This window comes from Oryctolagus cuniculus, chromosome 8, assembly GCF_051225735.1.
Source record: "Oryctolagus cuniculus isolate XC-2025 breed Fujian yellow rabbit chromosome 8, ASM5122573v1, whole genome shotgun sequence".
NCBI classification, from domain to species: Eukaryota; Metazoa; Chordata; class Mammalia; order Lagomorpha; family Leporidae; genus Oryctolagus; species Oryctolagus cuniculus.
Genome location: NC_142874.1, coordinates 73,432,772 through 73,451,127, shown reverse-complemented (window position 1 = coordinate 73,451,127; position 18,356 = coordinate 73,432,772). Strand labels below are relative to the sequence as shown.

Genomic DNA, 18,356 nt, shown 5'->3' with positions numbered 1-18,356 from the left:
TGACATTTGTTTCAGTAACTAAATTTTCTACTTATTGCAGTCACCAAAAGAATCACAGAGCCATGAGGCCCCAGGCAATAATTCTGTTAAGATGAGAGCCATTCTTCCACTCAGTGATCGCTTGCCATCTTCAGGCACGATCTAATCTCAATAGTCTGCTTGTGGCAGAGTCTCAACCCCACATGGGCATTACAAGATAGAAAAACTAATTGTTTTATTAGTAACTAACCATGGGTAAATCAATTTTCCATTAGTTGTGTACCTTATAAATTGCAATATTAATTCCTCCAATTTGGTAACCCAGTGATGAGAGCTGGCTAAAGCATAGTACCACCACTGTGTGGCAGTGGACCATGCTCACACCTCTGCTGAGTTCTCATGCATTTAAGTTGCTTCTGATCAACCAAACTGATCATAGCCTGATTCCCCTCAAGGGGTTTTGACAAAAATCATCACACACACACACACAGATAGATATGTGGGTAGGAGGCATCCAAAAGTTTTACCATAGAATTTTCTATTCTAATACATTTCAGGATTTTTTACACTGTGAAGTAACCAAATGCCTTCATGATGCACTAATAGGTTGCCTCAGACTAGTGCTGCCTCTGCTCCAAAACGAGCTTCAAACTCTTTAACATAACACAAAAGGCTCTACATGACATATGTCTTCTGGCTTCATCCCACACCACTTCAGGCATATAGAATCAATTGCATTTTCCTGACAACTTGATTTCTGTGTGCAATAACTCTACTCAACAGGGCTTTATATAAACTTTGTATATATATATATATATTATACATATATAAACTTTGGACTTATCTATTTTGAAACACAGAAGCAGGGAAAGGGAGGTAGAAGGGGAGGAGGAGGGGTATAGGGAAAAGGAAGGAGAGGAAGACAAGAGAGATAAAATGAGAAAGATTTTCCATCTGCTGGTTCACTTCCCAAATGTCACAACAGCCAAGGTTGATCTAGGTCGAAGCCAGGAGCCAGGAACTCCATCTGGGTCTCCCATGTGGATGGCAGGGGCCCAACTATTTGGGCCATCATTACTGCCTTCCCAGGCACATTAGCAGGGAGCCAGACAGGAAGAAGAGCAGCCGGAACTCTAACCAGTGCTCCTACATGGAATGCCAATGTTAGACTCAGTGGCTTAATCTGCTCTGCCATAATGCCAGCCTCCTGGAGATAATATTTCTAAGTTGTTTTCATGTGATTCTCATGTTGGTGGCCCACAGACCACATTTGAAGTAGCAAAACAAAACAAAAAAACATATACAACAAGATGGAGACTTTCTATGTTGCCTCTAGAGAACTTTATTTCCTAGGAGCAAGTATTTTTGTTACCAAGGTAATGAGCTACAACCTGGCACTCCAGCCACTTGACCTATGAAGTGTTGCACTGGAGGCAGAATTGTTTATTGGAAAAGGAGCAGCTTCTCCTTTCCTTATTGTCCTTTCTCCTTTGCCTCCTACATTGAGCTCTTGCTTCCTTTTCAGATCAGTATTGTCTGATCCAAAATAAGATATTTTCTTGCTGCCAATGAAACAGCCTATTTTACTTTCCTCTGTATATCCGGAACTTTTCAAACAAAAAGCCAGTAATTACCATGGAATGAAATATTGTGCATTGCCTCTACCTAGAGCTGAACCTGGTGAAAGAAAAATGTATAAAAGCCATTCAGAGCTCACATAGCCCAGTATACAGTTTGGCTCCTAAGTCTCTGAATTTTTTATGTTAAAGATTTCCTTAAGGTTTTTTTTAAGATTTATTTATTTATTTGAAAGTCAGAGTTACACAGAGAGGAGAGACAGAGAGAGGTCTTCTATCTGCTGGTTTACTACCCAGATGGCCACAATGGCCAGAGCTGCGCCAATCCAAAGCCAGGAGCCAGGAGCTTCTTCCAGGTCTCCCACACTGGTGCAGGGGCCCAAGGACTTGGGCCATCTTCTACTGCTTCCCCAGGCCACAGAAGAGAACTGGATCAGAAGTGGAGCAGCCATAACTCAAATCGGCACCCATATGGGATGACAGCACTGCAGGCGGCGGCTTTACCCTCTATGCCACAGCACAGGCCCCTTCCTTAAGGTTTTTAAAGAAAGGTGATCAAATTCCTTTTTCATGTAGTCATTTTCCCATCCATCAGTAACATCTTTTAAGTCAAGATTTTCTGAAAATGATAAAAAAAAAATGTGTACTTCTTAATTTTCTCTCTTTAAAAGAATATATATGTTTATGGGGCCAGTGCTCTGGTGTAGTGGGCTAAGCCAGCACCCCATATGAGTGCCAGTTCATGTCCCAGCTGCTCTTCTTCCTATCCCGCTGTCTGCTATGGCCTGGGAGGGTTGTGGAAGGTGGCCCAGTGCTTGGGCCCCTGCACCTGCGTGGAAGGACCAGAAGCTCCTGGCTCCTGGCTTCAGATCAGTCCAACTCTAGCTGTTGCAGCCATTTGGGGAGTGAACCAGCAGATGGAAGACCTTTCTGTCTCTCCTTCTCTGTGTCTGTAGCTCTATCTCTTGAATAAATAAATTCTTAAAAATAAAAGAACGTATGCTTATTACACACCTTCATCTACAGAGAGAAGGACAAGGTCAGAGACACTTTAACTATGGACAAAGTCTGTTTTGGGCATGTTTTTTATGAGAAAGACAAAGTCCCAGCAAGTTATGGATTTTCTGGATATTAACATATTGCTCTTAAAGTTTTATGGAGGAGCAAGAGAATCAGAATAGCTAACTCAATATTGAAGGAAAGAACAAAGGTAGACTGCATCGCTTTTCAATGTGGAAAGTCAGGACTTCAACAGAAGTCAGCTTATGAAGAGCCCTGGCAGCTCTGCCAGCCAAGAGTTGGATCACTGGAAATGGAACTGCCCTGGAGTCGAAGGGATGCCAAGGTCAGAGCCACAGATCTTGCTGGCTCCAAGCTGAAAGCCCTTCACTCGGCCCAGCTTCCAAAGTAACCACTGTTGCTGAGGGGATGGCCAAGTAGGTTCAGTAACATTGCAGGCAGAAGATGCCACCTGCCTTTACCTGGCCAGCTCTCCTCCCAGGCCAGCTAGGTAATGAAAGTCAACAGGGTGCCTTCCCCAAGGAGGTTCCCACCCCATGTGAAGAGATGGATAGGTCTGGGCCTCATAACTGGCAAGGCCTTAAAGCCCACCTAATTACTATCAGGCCCCTTCTGTCAGGTTCTATTTGCCTCTCAATCAGAAAACTTATTCGTGTTTAGAGAGCAGCTCTCTTAGATTCTCCAATAATGACTCTGCTCTTTATTCTAGACCCTGTCTAGCCCAACTGGGTCCTCATTCTTTTGTAATCATAGCCTCTATTCTAACATCAATGGCTCTGCTCCCAACCTGTGTGTATTGATGGTCCTCTCCCCCACATAATGTTGTATGATTGTTCAGAATTTCTCTACAGACAAACCCCTTTACCTGCAAAAGATGAATGACTTTTCTATCGATCTTGTTTGGGGTCAGCTTTAAATCACGTCCATCAAACTGTCCTCACAAGGGTCCAGAGACCACCCACCTCATTTCCTCTCCTCTACGAAATCCTCTCATTACTTGGTTAATGCCACTCTTAGGATCATTGGTTGCTATTCTCACCCTGTCTTTTATACTACCATGTATGTTTAAGTGTTTACAGGAGTTGATAATGGAACAAACCAAGGACTTCACCAACCAGGTGGTCAACCAAATGCTGCTACAGGGATGTACTTGGCTCCCCACCCAGGAGACAGTGGCTTGAGACATCACCCCATGCCGGCAAAGAGTACCTCATTGCCCCATGTCAGCAGGAAGTAGTTCTGAAGACAGATCATCATCCCTCTACCACTTCTGGACTTTTGGGGCTAATGTAATCCCATACAACTCTTGCTTTATAAAACCCAAAAGGGGGGAATGTTAGTAAAATGGCGCAGTCTTATTTAAGGTACAATCTATGTCCTAGGCACCATCTCAGGCTCTAGCCCCTGCCACATTGCTGGCAGCCAGGTGACCGACCCATGGCCCAACCACCAGTGTCAGCTCCACCCCACCCTAATATGATTTGCTGCTCCTACTTCCCTGCCTGCCCCCTGGCAAAGTTTTAAGAGGACCTATTCCTGAACACGTGGCACTCTTTCTCTCTGTGTGTCTCTTGATCTCTCTCTCCCTCTCTGTCTCTCAATCTCTTTCTCTGTCTCTTGGTCTCTCTCTCTCGCTCTCTCTCTTATGCTTTCCTTCTCCCTCTTTTCCTTCTTGGCCCCTTCCCTCCGGTCTTTTGGCTTCCCCCGATAAACCCTTTCCCTTAAAAAAAAAAAAACAAAGGTAGGTAACTGACACTTCCTAACTAACTGTAAGGCTTATCATAAAGTTATAGTAATCAAGACAATGTGGCATATAGTAATCAAGACAATGCAGTGTGCCGGCCGCAGCGGCCATTGGAGGGTGAACCAATGGTAAAGGAAGACCTTTCTCTCTGTCTCTCTCTCTCTCTCACTGTCCACTCTGCCTGTCAAAAATAAAAAGTAAATAAATATAAAAAATCTAAAAACAAATAAATATAACAAGAATGAAGTTTCTTACTGTATGAGTTTCCCTAGCTCCTGTCTCTCTTCCTCTGTTCACTCCTTAACTAAGGGAAATGCTTGCTAAGTATTTTCCTCTACTAGCAATTAATTAGCCAGATTGTACAGCATCAGTGAGAGTAGGTATCAAGAAATTGGGATGGGATATTTGTATGAGTAAGATACATATAGAGATGATGGAGCCTAGATAGACAGACAGATAGATAGACAGATAGATAATAGATGAAAGTAGGAATAAAGGAAGGGAGGGAGGGAGGGAGAGAGGGAGTAAGGGGGAAGAGAGGGAGGAAGAGGGGAAGGAAGGGGAGGAAAAAGAAAGGAAGGAAAGAAGGAAGAGAGAGAAAGAGAACATAAAGAGAAAAGCTTGTGCTAGAATAGAGGGGAGGTCCAAAAGATAACTGGTTAAACTTGTTCATAATCAAGGAAATTCAGCTGGATAGGATGAGGCATTTGAAACAAAAGAGAGGAGGGATCTTGAGGTTCTGCATTACAAGACAGGGATATCAGTCACAATTTTGTGTTAATACTGGTCTACTGTAGTCTGGGGTGGTCTGGAAAGACACAAAGACCTTACAAAGTGAGACAGAATTTTGCACAGTGCCAATAATTATAACAGAAAGAGCTGAATGAAATGGGAGAAAGAGATTTTATTCTTCTGAGCTCTTAGAACATGAACACTGTTGCTAACAACCAATAAAATGCACTGTAGCTACAAATACTTAATATGTTTAAGTTACATTCAATCAACCAAATAAAAATTTGTGTCTCAGCTGGAAAAGAATAATTTTTAAGTAATTAATGAAATCTGAATATTTGTTTAAAAGATATTTAAAAATGCACATAGAAAAACTGAATTAAAAATAAATTTACTTTAGTGCAAAATATTTTTGAAATTCATAGTTTTTTCATAATATACATTGTCCATGGTCTTTGTGAAGATGTCTCATTTGCATGATCTCAAATTGCTTTGCATTCAAACTGATTTTTAAATTCCGTTTTTCGGCCAGCACCGCGGCTCACTAGGCTAATCCTCCGCCTTGCGACGCTGGCACACTTGGTTCTAGTCCCGGTCGGGGCGCCGGATTCTGTCCCAGTTGCCCCTCTTCCAGGCCAGCTCTCTGCTGTGGCCAGGGAAGTGCAGTGGAGGATGGCCCAAGTGCTTGGGCCCTGCACCCCATGGGAGACCAGGAGAAGTACCTGGCTCCTGCCATCGGATCAGCGCGGTGCGCCAGCCGCAGCACACCGGCCGTGGCAGCCATTGAGGGTGAACCAACGGCAAAGGAAGACCTTTCTCTCTGTCTCTCTCTCTCACTGTCCACTCTGCCTGTCAAAAAATAAAAATAAAAAAATAAATTCCATTTTTCATGAACATTTTAAATACTGTTACAAATAATTAAAGTTTAAAATTATTTTGCACTAGAACTGGTCACTGTACTGTCTCCTTCAATTTGACACTATCTATGGCATAGGCCACCTGGAACACCATGATTTATTTAGTGTACAAAGAGTAAAGAGGAAGGCAAAAGATGAGGTAATAAAAATACAGAATAAACAGACAAAAACACACTGTTGCAGTAAAAGCAATCAGGATTTGCTCACTGCTGGAGAAGAGCAGCGTCACAGTCATGGCAGAGCCTTGGGGAGACACCAGTTCTTCATGCTGACTTTCCAGACCTGCTGCTTTGGGCACCATTCGGTTTCCATGAGGCCAACATACTACTGTCCTCAAATGCAAAAGAGATCCTTCTTTTCATTCTTCCACAAAATAGTTTGTCATGGCTCCAATTACTTGAGGTAAATTGAATTTTTGTTCTTTGCAACCAAAAAAGGACAAACATAATACTCATATATCCAAGAAATAATCTCACTCTTATGTATGTCACTAAAATAAATACATCTGATTCCAAAAAAGCTCCAGACATTATTACACTGACAAGTGAAATAATATCCACTAATTCATTCCAAAAAATTTTGAGAGTCTCCTACAGGCTATTGAGAATTTCTTATGTGCTAAGCCACAAACTGAGTGCGCAACAAACAAAACAGACCAGTCTTAGACCTTATGGAGTATATATTCTAGTAGAGGAAGACAAAAAAAGAGCAAGCAAACTAATCATGTCTCCAAAGTCATCAAATGCAGACACATTATCTGTTCAATACTGAAAATCTAATTGAATGTGTTCACTGAATTAACCAGCTGCTTTACTATTTTGCAAACAAAATGAGATCTCTATTTTATACCTGATGATTTTATTTACAGGTAATATGAAGTTTTTACAGGATCTATATCTTGCTCAGAATTTTGTTTTATTTCATTAAGTCCTGGGGGAGGAACTGCAGGGGGCAGAGAGAGAGGGCCTGGCCCTTGCTGATGTCCCCTAAAGCAATAAGCCCCCATCAGGGCACCAGATGAGTGACCGCAGAGAGGCTAGCATGGGAACCACCCAGGCGAGCCAGGCTGAAACTGTGCCCTGCAGAGCCACGAGCAAAGATTGCTCTAATTCTCTAAATTTTGAGCATTTATTGTGCAGAGTCGACAATTGACTCACTAACACCTTCTGTTTGAGCAACTATTTTCTTATCTGTAACATGAGGGTTGTATTATGCCTGGCACATGGTAAGCTCCATGTTGAGAGACTGGCATCCATTTCAACTTTATTATTCCCCCTTCTGTGATACACAGAGCAAGGCTCAAGTGTTCAAGATTGACCAGATCCCACCACACTACTAACAGCATCATGGGAAAAAGACAACAATCACAGAACTGACATCACTGCTTCACAGTGGCCCTGACCTTGGTGGCCAAACTGAGGTGTCCTCATACATCTTTCCATGCCATGAGCTAGATAACCAGAATGTCCACATGATAACTAGCTGCACGTGCTCACAATGGAGGGTGAAATATGGAGGCTGGAAGAAACCTTAAATTACAAGACAGGGGCATGAGTTAGTAGGACAGCTTTGTATTAATACTGGCACGGCATCATTGTGCCTAGCATCGTGGGTGGCTTTGGAAAAACACAGAGCCTTGTAAGGAGCTACAAAATCAGTGTCAGTCTGAAAAATTCTTTCTTTCTTTTCTTTCCTTTCTTTTTTTTTAACCACCTTATCCTTTTCTAGAAACATAGCACTGCATCTGAAATAAATGAAGTACTTTTTTTTTTAAATTTTTTTTTTTTTTGACAGGCAGAGTGGACAGTGAGAGAGAGAGACAGAGAGAAAGGTCTTCCTTTGCCGTTGGTTCACCCTCCAATGGCCGCCGTGGCCGGCGTACCTCGCTGATCCGATGGCAGGAGCCAGGAGCCAGGAGCCAGGAGCCAGGAGCCAGGTGCTTTTCCTGGTCTCCCATGGGGTGCCGGGCCCAAGCACCTGGGCCATCCTCCACTGCACTCCCTGGCCACAGCAGAGAGCTGGCCTGGAAGAGGGGCAACCGGGACAGAATCTGGAGCCCCGACCGGGACTAGAACCCAGTGTGCCGGCGCCGCTAGGCGGAGGATTAGCCTAGTGAGCCGCGGTGCCGGCCATGAAGTACTTTTTTGATGTGTACAGAAATGCTAATTTTCATGAAAACTGTTCAACATTTCAATATTAACCAAAAAGGGATTTCAGTATTAGCCATTTTGTATAAATGTATACTTCATGTATTAGAGATAATTTGAGTTTTTTTAAAACTGTATACCATCCTTACTGGATATAAATCTATTCTACATACAAATGGCCGTAACACCTTAAACAGTGATAGCTTGAAGCTGTGAACAGCAACAACAGCCTTTACTCATTGGGTAACTGCTAAATGCCATATCATTTTTACAACCGGGGTCATTCACTCTCACAGCAGCCTTGCAAGGTAAACACAAGTTTCCCAAAATTTACAGATAAGGAAAGTACAGCAAAGAGAAATTAAATAATTGTCCTAAATTCTCACTGTGTTTACCAAACTGCAACATTTACAGGTATTAAATATGTCTCAATTCCATATGGGAAACTTCTGCAAATGTTAATGCCTTTTCAGAAATGTGTTAAAAGAGACTTTCGATTGAGATTTTTATGGGTGAAAATTTATGAATACTGTATACTTCAGATTGAAATCACACAGGATATCCTAAGAATTGGATATGCATTAATATTCTTAAAATACAGCATAACATAATACTAATTGACATCTTTGTCATAAAGGCTGCTGCTGCATTGACCACGGGGGGGCAGCAGGAGACATTATTTTTATGATTTCTCTGCTTGTTCTGCTAACAGCAGATTTGACACCAGGCAATGTAACTTACAACTGAGTTAACACAGTAACTAATAAATGGTGGAACAAGATTAGAACCTAGGACTGAGTCCACCATATGTGTTCATTTCCACTACACAAAACTGTCTTTTTATCTTTCTATTTCTTCTAGGATATAAGAACACGTTATCTTTTAAGATTTCTATTATACTTAACAGGTCAATGCTCTCCCTGTGAGATGGGAAATGTACCTCTCAGAAACCCAGCAACAGGAAGAATGAATTTAGTTTTGCAAAGAAAGATAAAAATAATGAGTTACTTGAGTACTTTAGAATTAATCACTTGGCATCTTGATTTTACAATAGGAAAAGAAATGGGTTTAGCTTCTGTTGAATCTTTTTTAGAGATGCAGACTGAGAGGACCTGAAAAGAAGTCCTGAAGCCTATTCAAGGCTTTCTAATAATTCCTCAGCAGAGAGAGAGGGTCCAGTCCCAGCACCAGGGGACACTGGCAGGATGGAAGCTGGTCTATCTTGAAGTGTACAGGGGCACTTTAAAAAGTTCATGGAAAATGGAATTAAAACATAAGTTTAATTTGAAATCTATGGTTCCATGAAACTTTTGAAGCACCCACATATAAACATAATGGGAGCAGCAGAGGGAGATGCCCACACCATTTCAGATGAGGAAAGGTTAGACAAGGAAACGTTCTTTGATCTGCTTCATCCTGAAAACCCTAGTTCAGGGCTTAGGCGATAGGGGAAGACATCAAAGATAGAGGACATAAGCTCAGGGAGTTTATAGTTCCCATTAGCTGGACTCAGTACAGTAGAAATATGAGGCAGACTCCATGAAACAGATCTGTTTGCCCCACATGCCTTCCTCCAGGAGGACTTCCTGTCTGGTGGTCAAGTGTGCCCAAAGTTTCGAGGCTAAGGGGAACATAAGCTTTCACACTTCCATACAGTCAGTCAAGAGACAATGGGCCCAAATGGATCAGTACGTTTATTACTTATATATACAAGAAAGCAAGACCAAAACAGTGTCAGCTTCCTCTGTCCCTTGTCCCACAGGCAAGACCCCAAATCTGAAGGGCAAACTGACAGCCAGCATGGGTAACGGGTCACTCTGCTGGGGAGCAGCCATCTGTAAACCACAGCCAAGCAATCTTACAGATGTGCACACCAGCCTGTAGCTGCGCCTTCAGTGGATACAAGGTGGAAGGTCCTGGGCTCAACCTAAACCAAACTAAGCAGAGTTTGAGAACCAGTCAGTCTCCATGAGACAGGGTTAAGAAACTGTGAGGAGGTGAGCCAGTGGTTAAGCCTTCCCTGTGTGGTTTCTGTGGAGACACGTGGGGTGCCAGAGTGCCTTGATGGAGCGTCCCCTGTATTTTCCCATAGTGAACCTACTCTGTCCAGGTCATTCAGGTAGGAGTGATTCTGCCCTCCCTCTCTGACCCCCTCCATGATCCTCCTCCCTGTCTCCCCCAAGGCACCCATCACTATGGGGCACACGACCAAGGCATCAGCAGAGGATTTCACAGCTTGGACCACAATGATTGGTTCTATCAGAAATAGAGACTAAACTGGAGGGAATCCTCCCAGAATTTTCAGAAAGTATCTTCTCTCACGTTCTGAGCTCAGGAATTTTATTTTAAATTATTTACATTGTGGTAAAACATATAACATGAAACGTATGATTTTAGCCTTTTTAAAACAAAGTCTATTTCTATGAAAGACAGAGAACAATCTCCCACTCACTGGGTTCACACTTCAAATGCCTGCAATAGTCAGGAACTGGGACTTCAATCCTGGTGCACTGTGTAGGTGGCAGCTACCCAAGTACTTGAGCAGTAACCTGCTGCCCCTCTGAGTGAGCATTGCAAGAATGGGAAGAGGGGCTGGGACTTGAAGCCAGCCACTCCTATACAATATGGGTTGTGGGCTTAAGCTGAGTTTCTCTGCTTGTAAACAAGAATTCTAATAAGCCAGCCATCGGCCAAGGAACATGCTGAGCTATGTTCTAGAAAAGCAAATTAAAAATAGGATTCTGTTTATGCGTCCTAAGTGTACAGTGAAAAAATTTCACTTTCTTATTGCTAAATTCTTTCCTTTCATTATTTTAAATGTAAGCCACTGCTGGTCTAGGTAATTGTGATCTTTCCATGAATCCCATTGCTGCTACTGTCACCCTCTCACCTCTCACGAGAATTTAGTGATTTTCCTGACTTACTGCATCTTTTCTTTCAAAAGTGTGCATAAAATTGATTCTATAGAATGTTACCCAGAGGCTAACCCTGTGGCACAGTTCCTGGTTTTACTTCTAAAGTACAATCACTGTTGGGCCTCTCTTTGATTTCTTATATATATTTCTCCACTTTAAAGACACTACTCTTTATCTGTAGCTTTGATTACTCCTGTTAAAAGATTTTTCTAAAGCCCACAGTACTTTCAATTTTACATTGATTTCATCACATTTGAATTTCCCTAGCAACTCTGAAATATTACAGAAAAGGGAAAATTATGATAATAATTGTAAATGATGCTTTCTAATCACAGAAAGAACAATAAAATGGAACTTTAGAAATTTCAGGTTGAGTCTTTCACTCTAAACTACCCCCCAAAATTAAGATCTTTTCATCAAATAAACATTCAACAATTTCCTGTAACCCATTTCACAATTTATCATCTCTGAAGTTCAAAACTACACCTAACTTTTCATGCTGTGTACAGTAAATGCCATTTCTTTCTCTCCCTTCTTTCTAGTAAAATCCTGGTCATATAATGTAAAATCCTTTTAAAAAAATAAACCTGACTTACTAAAACAGAGATGGGTTCTGTTCTGACAAAGCTAGGGAGTCTCACCTACTCCATCACACACTGACACCTGTCATGGACCCTGAGTAAACCGGGTTGGAAAACTTTATCATGAGGTGTGCTCATTTACAGCTGGAATTCTAGGCTCTAGACAAGAGAACAGTTTCTAGTCTTTCCTTGTATGCCTTATATTCCTACCTCTTCATCATGTTATGCCTTTCCAAATGGCATTTGCAAAGATGTAACAGACAACACACGGGATAATTGCCTCTGAGTTCCTGTTGGACTCCTTCTTGTACAACCCACTTCTGCATTTTCCAGGCTAGCTGATTCCCATTGCTCCTTTTCAGACTATCATGCCTATACTGAGCTGGTACATGTGGTTAGCACTGTGCCATTTAAAAACTGCACATCCATTGTTTCCTTCAGCCTTTTTAGTGGCCCTAATGTTGATGCTGTCAGCATTTACACTACATCAGTGGTTCTCAAACTTGGCTGCAGTCTTTTTTAATTTGGGGAAATTTTGAGAATGCTATACCAGTCATCACACTCAGACTGATTAAACTAGAATCCCTCAGAGTGAGAACCAGGTATGTGTGTTTTTAACAACTGCTCAGTGGATTTCCACGTATTACCAAGATTGAGAAGCACCACCCAATGGAGAATTCTCTCATCAACTTCTAAGAAGTTAATTTTCTTATCCAAGCAAGTATTCTTCATATGTGTAAGTGTATAAGGCTGTGCATTTCTCCCAGTGGTGCTGCCATTACTTAGGATATTTTTGGAACTCCTCTTCTGGAATTGCTTTAAGTCCATTTGTCAGCTACCATTTGGAAAATTCTTTTCATTGCCCACAGCAGGATTGTGTGAAAAGCCACAGAACTCTATGTGCACCCGCAGAGAAAACCATTCCTTGCCTTGACTCTAGCTGTACCCACGGCAGGGTGAAAGTCAGCACAGAACCATGCTGGCTCCTAACAAGACCACTAATGCAACACTCTCCTCCAAGTACTCCACAGTTCAACTTAGCAATGCTCAGTCACAAAGGAGGCAACGATTAGACACAGTTTTCTACCTTCTCAGATGTCTTCAGAATTAACCCCCTTCTGCCTTAAGTTTTCATTGAAATCAAGATATCTTGAGTTCTACTCTCCTAGACCCTCCCTAGACTCTTGGACTGAAACCCATCAGGTTCTGGATATTCTCCAATCTTACCCAAGGCTCCCTACTACCCAAGGTTTGCATTTTGCACCCTGCAACTCTGATATCTACAAAATCTCCTGAATTCCCCATCACTCCTTCGGCTGTTTCCGTCCCCTTCTTGACCTAACAGAATCCTGGCTGCTCCACAAGGATACAGCTTTCTCAACACCTGCAATATCCCCCAACCCATGATAGCTACCTAGGAATTGCTGAATATAAAAAAGACTCATAGCATCATTAATAACAGCTTAGACTCTGGGCAAAAAAAATATGAGAGACTCAGATGCTGATATCATGTGTAAATGACTTGTCCTCAGATCTGGTGAAAGACTATGGCTTAAGATAATGATTACATATTGATTTCAGATTCATTAGCCAAGCAATTGGAATCCTAATCATAGCCTCCATGCAAAAATTAATGATAAAAGAAAAGACATTGCATACTAAACTTCATCAGACACTCACTTGAAAAAATAAGAGCAAGTGTGAAAATCATCAAAAGGTAGAACATAAAGACAAATACAGAACAAACAAAAAAGACATAGAAGTTTATGGAAACATAGAAGGCAGTGTTCTGCAGCAGTGGTCAGAAGTAAAACCAATCAATCCTCATTAATTAACCGAATTTGTTCTGAATTCAACTGGGATAAAGAGAACACATTTTACGATGGAATGTGGAGGAGCATGCAGATATGTGAAGAGAGAGAACACAAGGAGGGATTGTAAGTCAAAATGAGAAGAAACAGGGGCCAGCATTGTGGCATATGGGTAAAGTAGCCGCCTGGAGTCCCAGCTCCTTCACTTCTGATCCAGCTCTCTGCTTTGGCTTGGGAAAGCAGTTGAAGATGGCCCAAGTGCTTCCTGCACCCATGTGGGAGACCTGGAAGAAGAAGCTCATGGCTTCTAGCTTCGGATCAGGCCAGCTCTGGCCTTCGCGGCCATGTGGGGAGTAAGCCCGTAGATGGAAGATCTCTCTCTCTCTCTCTCTGCCTCTGTTTCTTTGTAACACTGCCTTTCAAATAAATACATATCTTTTAAAAATGAGAAGCAGGCTGCAGATAGGGATAGGCAAATTTGGTTGCCCTAAGAGGGCAAAAGAGAAAAATCACTGCTGGTATCTGAACAAGTAGATCAGAGGAGAGAACATACAGAACTTCCCAGGCCTGACTCCCAAATATCATGGCAACACAACCCTATATTCTCATTATGGATGAAAGAAAAGTCCGAAGCATATGTTAGCTACAGCATTTGGGTCACAGAATCACCAACTCCTTCTAGCCATGCTGGAAGAAGTCCTGGGGAGTGATGTGAGAGTCAACTGGCAAATAAAAGACAAGCTGCTAATGTAAGGGTAACACAAGGTGCATAAGAGGGCTTATATTCCAGCTGCCTTCATGTTAGGCAACTCTTAGATGCTGTGGATCAGTTCATATATATAAGTTGAATGTTTAGAGATAAATTTTATCACACTTGTCACAAGGATCCTCAATGTCATTGATCACTGGTGTGTAGGAAAATGACTGTTCAAATCTTTTACTAGGCCTACTTTGTAGCTGCTGATTTTCACGAAATAAATACCCCCATTGGGGCCAATCTGAACGATGACTAGTGGGCTCTGTGAGTCAGTACACATTTAACTGGTCTAAACTGGCACTGGCACAGACACCTGTTTAAAGCCCTTCGGAAGACTCCGTGTAGCCAGGCGAGAGAACCATTAGCTACTTGAGTTCTTGTCAGACTATAATATGCAAATGGATTACCTGGTGATCTAGTGAACAGGTGGGTTCTGACCCAGGAGGTGTTGATGATCCCTAGCAAGAGATACATGTGGTCTGATAGAAAGCCAGTCTTTTACAGCCCAACCACTGTCAGGGATTTCTGACAAGGCGAGACTTTGCAGAGAAGTCACAAACTCAGAGTCCTGAATTATTTTTCTTTTACCCAATTCCACTTTACCTGTTCAATTTCAGTTAGAAGCCAACAGAAGTCCGTACTCTCAGCGTTTCTCCATGGGGGGTGGCAAGTGGAGAAAGAAACAATATCAACCTCTAGAGAAGATGTGACACCACTAGAGCCCTGCCCCCAGGGCCACAGCCACTGCCACCACCACCTCAGCCACCCCTGCAGGCAGCTATCCAGCCTCTATGGAGAGGGGAGAGTCTTCTTTTTGCTACTTCTACCTCCTGGTGATCTTCACCTTCTCCCTAAAGGCATCTGAATGGCATTCACATTTTAGGTTTCCCATCATTTCAATATAAATTCTCTTCCCCAGTTACACTAACCCACCTCTCTGCCTCATTTCCCACTATTCCCCACACATACACTGTTGGTGAACTGCCTTACACAGTGTTCTTAGAACCCATCATCTTTCTTTCTTTCTTCTCAACTGTGGATATGATCCCAGAACACACATACTCCATTCCTCTCTGCCGAAAGCAGTCTCAGCTGTTCTTCAAAGCACAGCTTGAATAAACACCACCCACTTAGGGACTCCTTCCTGATTTCCATGTGCCTATGCCAAAGCAGATCCTCTTCTATAAAATCCTATTCTTGCTCATCAAAGGTATCTCTTATTCTCTGAGGCCTTCAAGAGTGAAGACGAGATTTATTCATTTCTGCATTCCCAGGCTACAATGGTTTGCCATAAAGAACATTGTCAGTAGCTTTATAACATAAAAAACTATATGCGCTAATTTTCCCTGTTAAATTACATTTCTCTGGAACTCCCTTTTTTAATTTATCAAGGAATTCTGTAATTATTATTCTACTCTATAACATGTAACTTGATTCTCTTTCCATACCTAGCCCCAGCCTCTCTGCAGGCTCTCTCCTCTTCTTTGGTCCTAGATTAACATTAAGACACTCCAGTTAAACACTCCATGAAAATAACTAATACTGTAGGATTTCATGGTTTGACTAAATTTTTCTAAAGCGTTTTCACAGACACATTTTATGCTCTCATTAACCCTACAAAACACACAAGCAACACATTACCCTCTCTTGGTATTTCCAAGCTCAAGTGAAATGTTCCCCCACGAAGAGGATGTAAGGAGAAGAGAAATCTTGAGACCAACCTTGGCAGTGCCTACAGAAGCCTTGGAGATTCACTCTGTGGCCCTCTGGGTACCATTCCTCAGAACAGCTGGCTGCTAACATGTCTGCCTCACCGTACTGTCCAACTTCTCTAATCCCTAATGCTTTATTGAACACATGAAACTCAGGCATGCAGAATTAATGTGCATTAGAACCAAAGTAGTCTTCCAGGTCTTCGGACACACTTCATTTAGTCATGTTCACCTTTTCCAATGATGCTAAAATCATCCAGCAGTACACACAGACTTCACACCACTGCCTTCACAAACAGGTACAACATAACTGTTGCTTCTCTTTCTTAAAAAACAAGTTTGTGATGATCAAAACACTGTTCTCCCACTAATTCTATTGAGTTGGTTGCACTGGACAATTTTAAAATGCCCAAACGCAAAGACTTAATCTGAGTGTATAAGAAGTCCCATAACAATTTACAATATCCCACATTCTGTGTCATTTTCAAGTCAAGGCTATTGTGCTCCATGTTTAATGTTCTTTTGGGAAATACTTACATTATAAATGAGACGGGAACAGGAGATTTTAGTATCTTGACCCAGGAACAATAACTCAATGTAGGTTAACAGGTAAGAAACAAACAAACAAAAAAAAAAACCCAACCAACCAAACAAACAAAAAACACGCCAGAGAAATAAGTGCGGATCCCACTTAGAATGGCGGTGACAAAGCAGCCCTCTGAGAGTTCAAAGGTTGTAAATGACAGAGCCTGAAGGAATAAGGTCTCCTTTGTCTCATATTCCCAACTACTTTCTGAGAATTTTGAAGTATCCACAAGGATACATACATCTGTGTAAACGGGGCACATCCCCCAGCTCCTCACCAAGGTGCTCTGTGAGCAGCGGTGAGGATACCTCAGGAAACACTCTAGCAGTCTCTGAAAAGAGCTGATTTGGAGAAGCACAGCACCTATTCTTTCCCCTAGTGGTTACACACTCCTAACCCAGTGGCTCTCTCCTGCTGCCTCTCTAAGGAAAGAGAATAAATTCTGGTGGGGATATGCCTTCTGTGCCCTTTTGTTTGTGTGACTTCACATGACTTTTCAGAAGAGCTAATCCAACACATTTTTCCACAAATGGATTCTATTTGTTTTAAAAAGTTTGTGGGTCCATATATATTCTTGTACTTACTGGTAGCCACACAAGCAACTGGAAAGCCACTGGAAGTTAGGGGAATGAGAGAAATGAGATTTTTAAATCAAATTTAAAAAAATTATTTGAAATGTTTTACTTTCATTTTAAAAAATAGGGGGCAAAATCTGGCAATGATGAGAATGGGAGCAGAAATAAGTGGGAGAGAGTGCGACTCCTCACCTCACTTTCGGGACGTTTTCAAAATCTTTCTCTGACCCGTGCCTCTCCGGGACAAGGAGGAAACGCTGGACCAAATGAGAACTGACACCCCCCCACCCCACCCAAAATAACTTATCTCCAAGTGACCACAGGTGGGAAAGTTCTAAGAAAAGGCACAGGATGCATGTCTTACGGAGGGAAGTGTCAGAGAGGAACAAGGGTGGTGTGTGAGCGCAGAGTGTGCTGTTGGGGACCCCAGAGCGCGGGTTCCTGGCCAAGGAGCGTGGAGCCAACTCTTACCCCCCAGCCAGTTGTCGGAGATGTTCTGGAGCATGGTGACCGGGATACAGAAGAAGGCGATGAGCAGGTCGCTGAGCGCTAAGGAGCAGATGAAGATGTTGGTGACGGTGCGCATGGCCTTGCTGCGGGTTACCACATAGACCACCAGCGCGTTGCCAAAGAGCGCCAGGGCGAAGATGAGCACGCCGGTCAGCACCAAGGCCAGCTTGGCGCGCCCGGGTAGCTCGGGCGTGTACACCAGCGGCCGCAGCCCGTACAGCGCGATGAACTGCTCGCGGGTAAGGTTGTGGTCCCGCAGCAGCTGGGAGAACCGCTCTGGGGTGATGTTGAGCGCCTGCATGCCGTGTTTTCGCCACGGGCCGTAGCACCGCTCCCTAGTGCCTGTCCATCCGCGTCTGGGCGCAAGGTACACGGCGGGGTCACCAAGCCGGCAGCCGCTTCACTCCCGCGGCGGCGCCCAGCTGCACCTGCAGCTTTGGAAGCAGGAAAGTGGAGACGGGATCCAGCGGGAAGTCAAATCACCGCACACTGAATCCCACTGACCAAAAATGTTTGCGGTTTAAAGAAAGTTCTTCTCCCTCCCCAGGTGAGCGCTGCGCCCCTGCGAGGCCGGGAGCGCCTCTGGTTTCTGGCCAGGCAGTACCGGGCGCTCGCTCTGGGAGAGGCGGAGGGTGGGGCTGACCTGGGCCACCGCCACTGAGCTCCTGGCTCCCGCAGTGCGTGCACCGCTTCCGCGCCCCTCCCTACAAGCAAGGGAAGGCAACCGCAGTCTCCACCTTTCTGATATAGGCACCTTTCTGTTCTAAGAATGCCTTTGAACAGCCCTTTTTCT

General features: G+C 43.1%; 1 protein-coding gene across 1 annotated transcript in view; it reads right to left on the bottom strand.

Moving 5' to 3' along the window:
• Nucleotides 1-18,154, bottom strand: part of QRFPR (pyroglutamylated RFamide peptide receptor) — a 58,100-nt gene extending 39,946 nt beyond the window's left edge. Inside the window, exon 1 of the mRNA XM_051819817.3 lies at nucleotides 17,525-18,154. Coding sequence (XP_051675777.1) covers nucleotides 17,525-17,864 — 340 coding nt within the window. The 5' untranslated portion in view covers nucleotides 17,865-18,154. The remainder of the gene's footprint in view (nucleotides 1-17,524) is intronic.
• Between the last annotated feature and the right edge of the window lie 202 nt (nucleotides 18,155-18,356).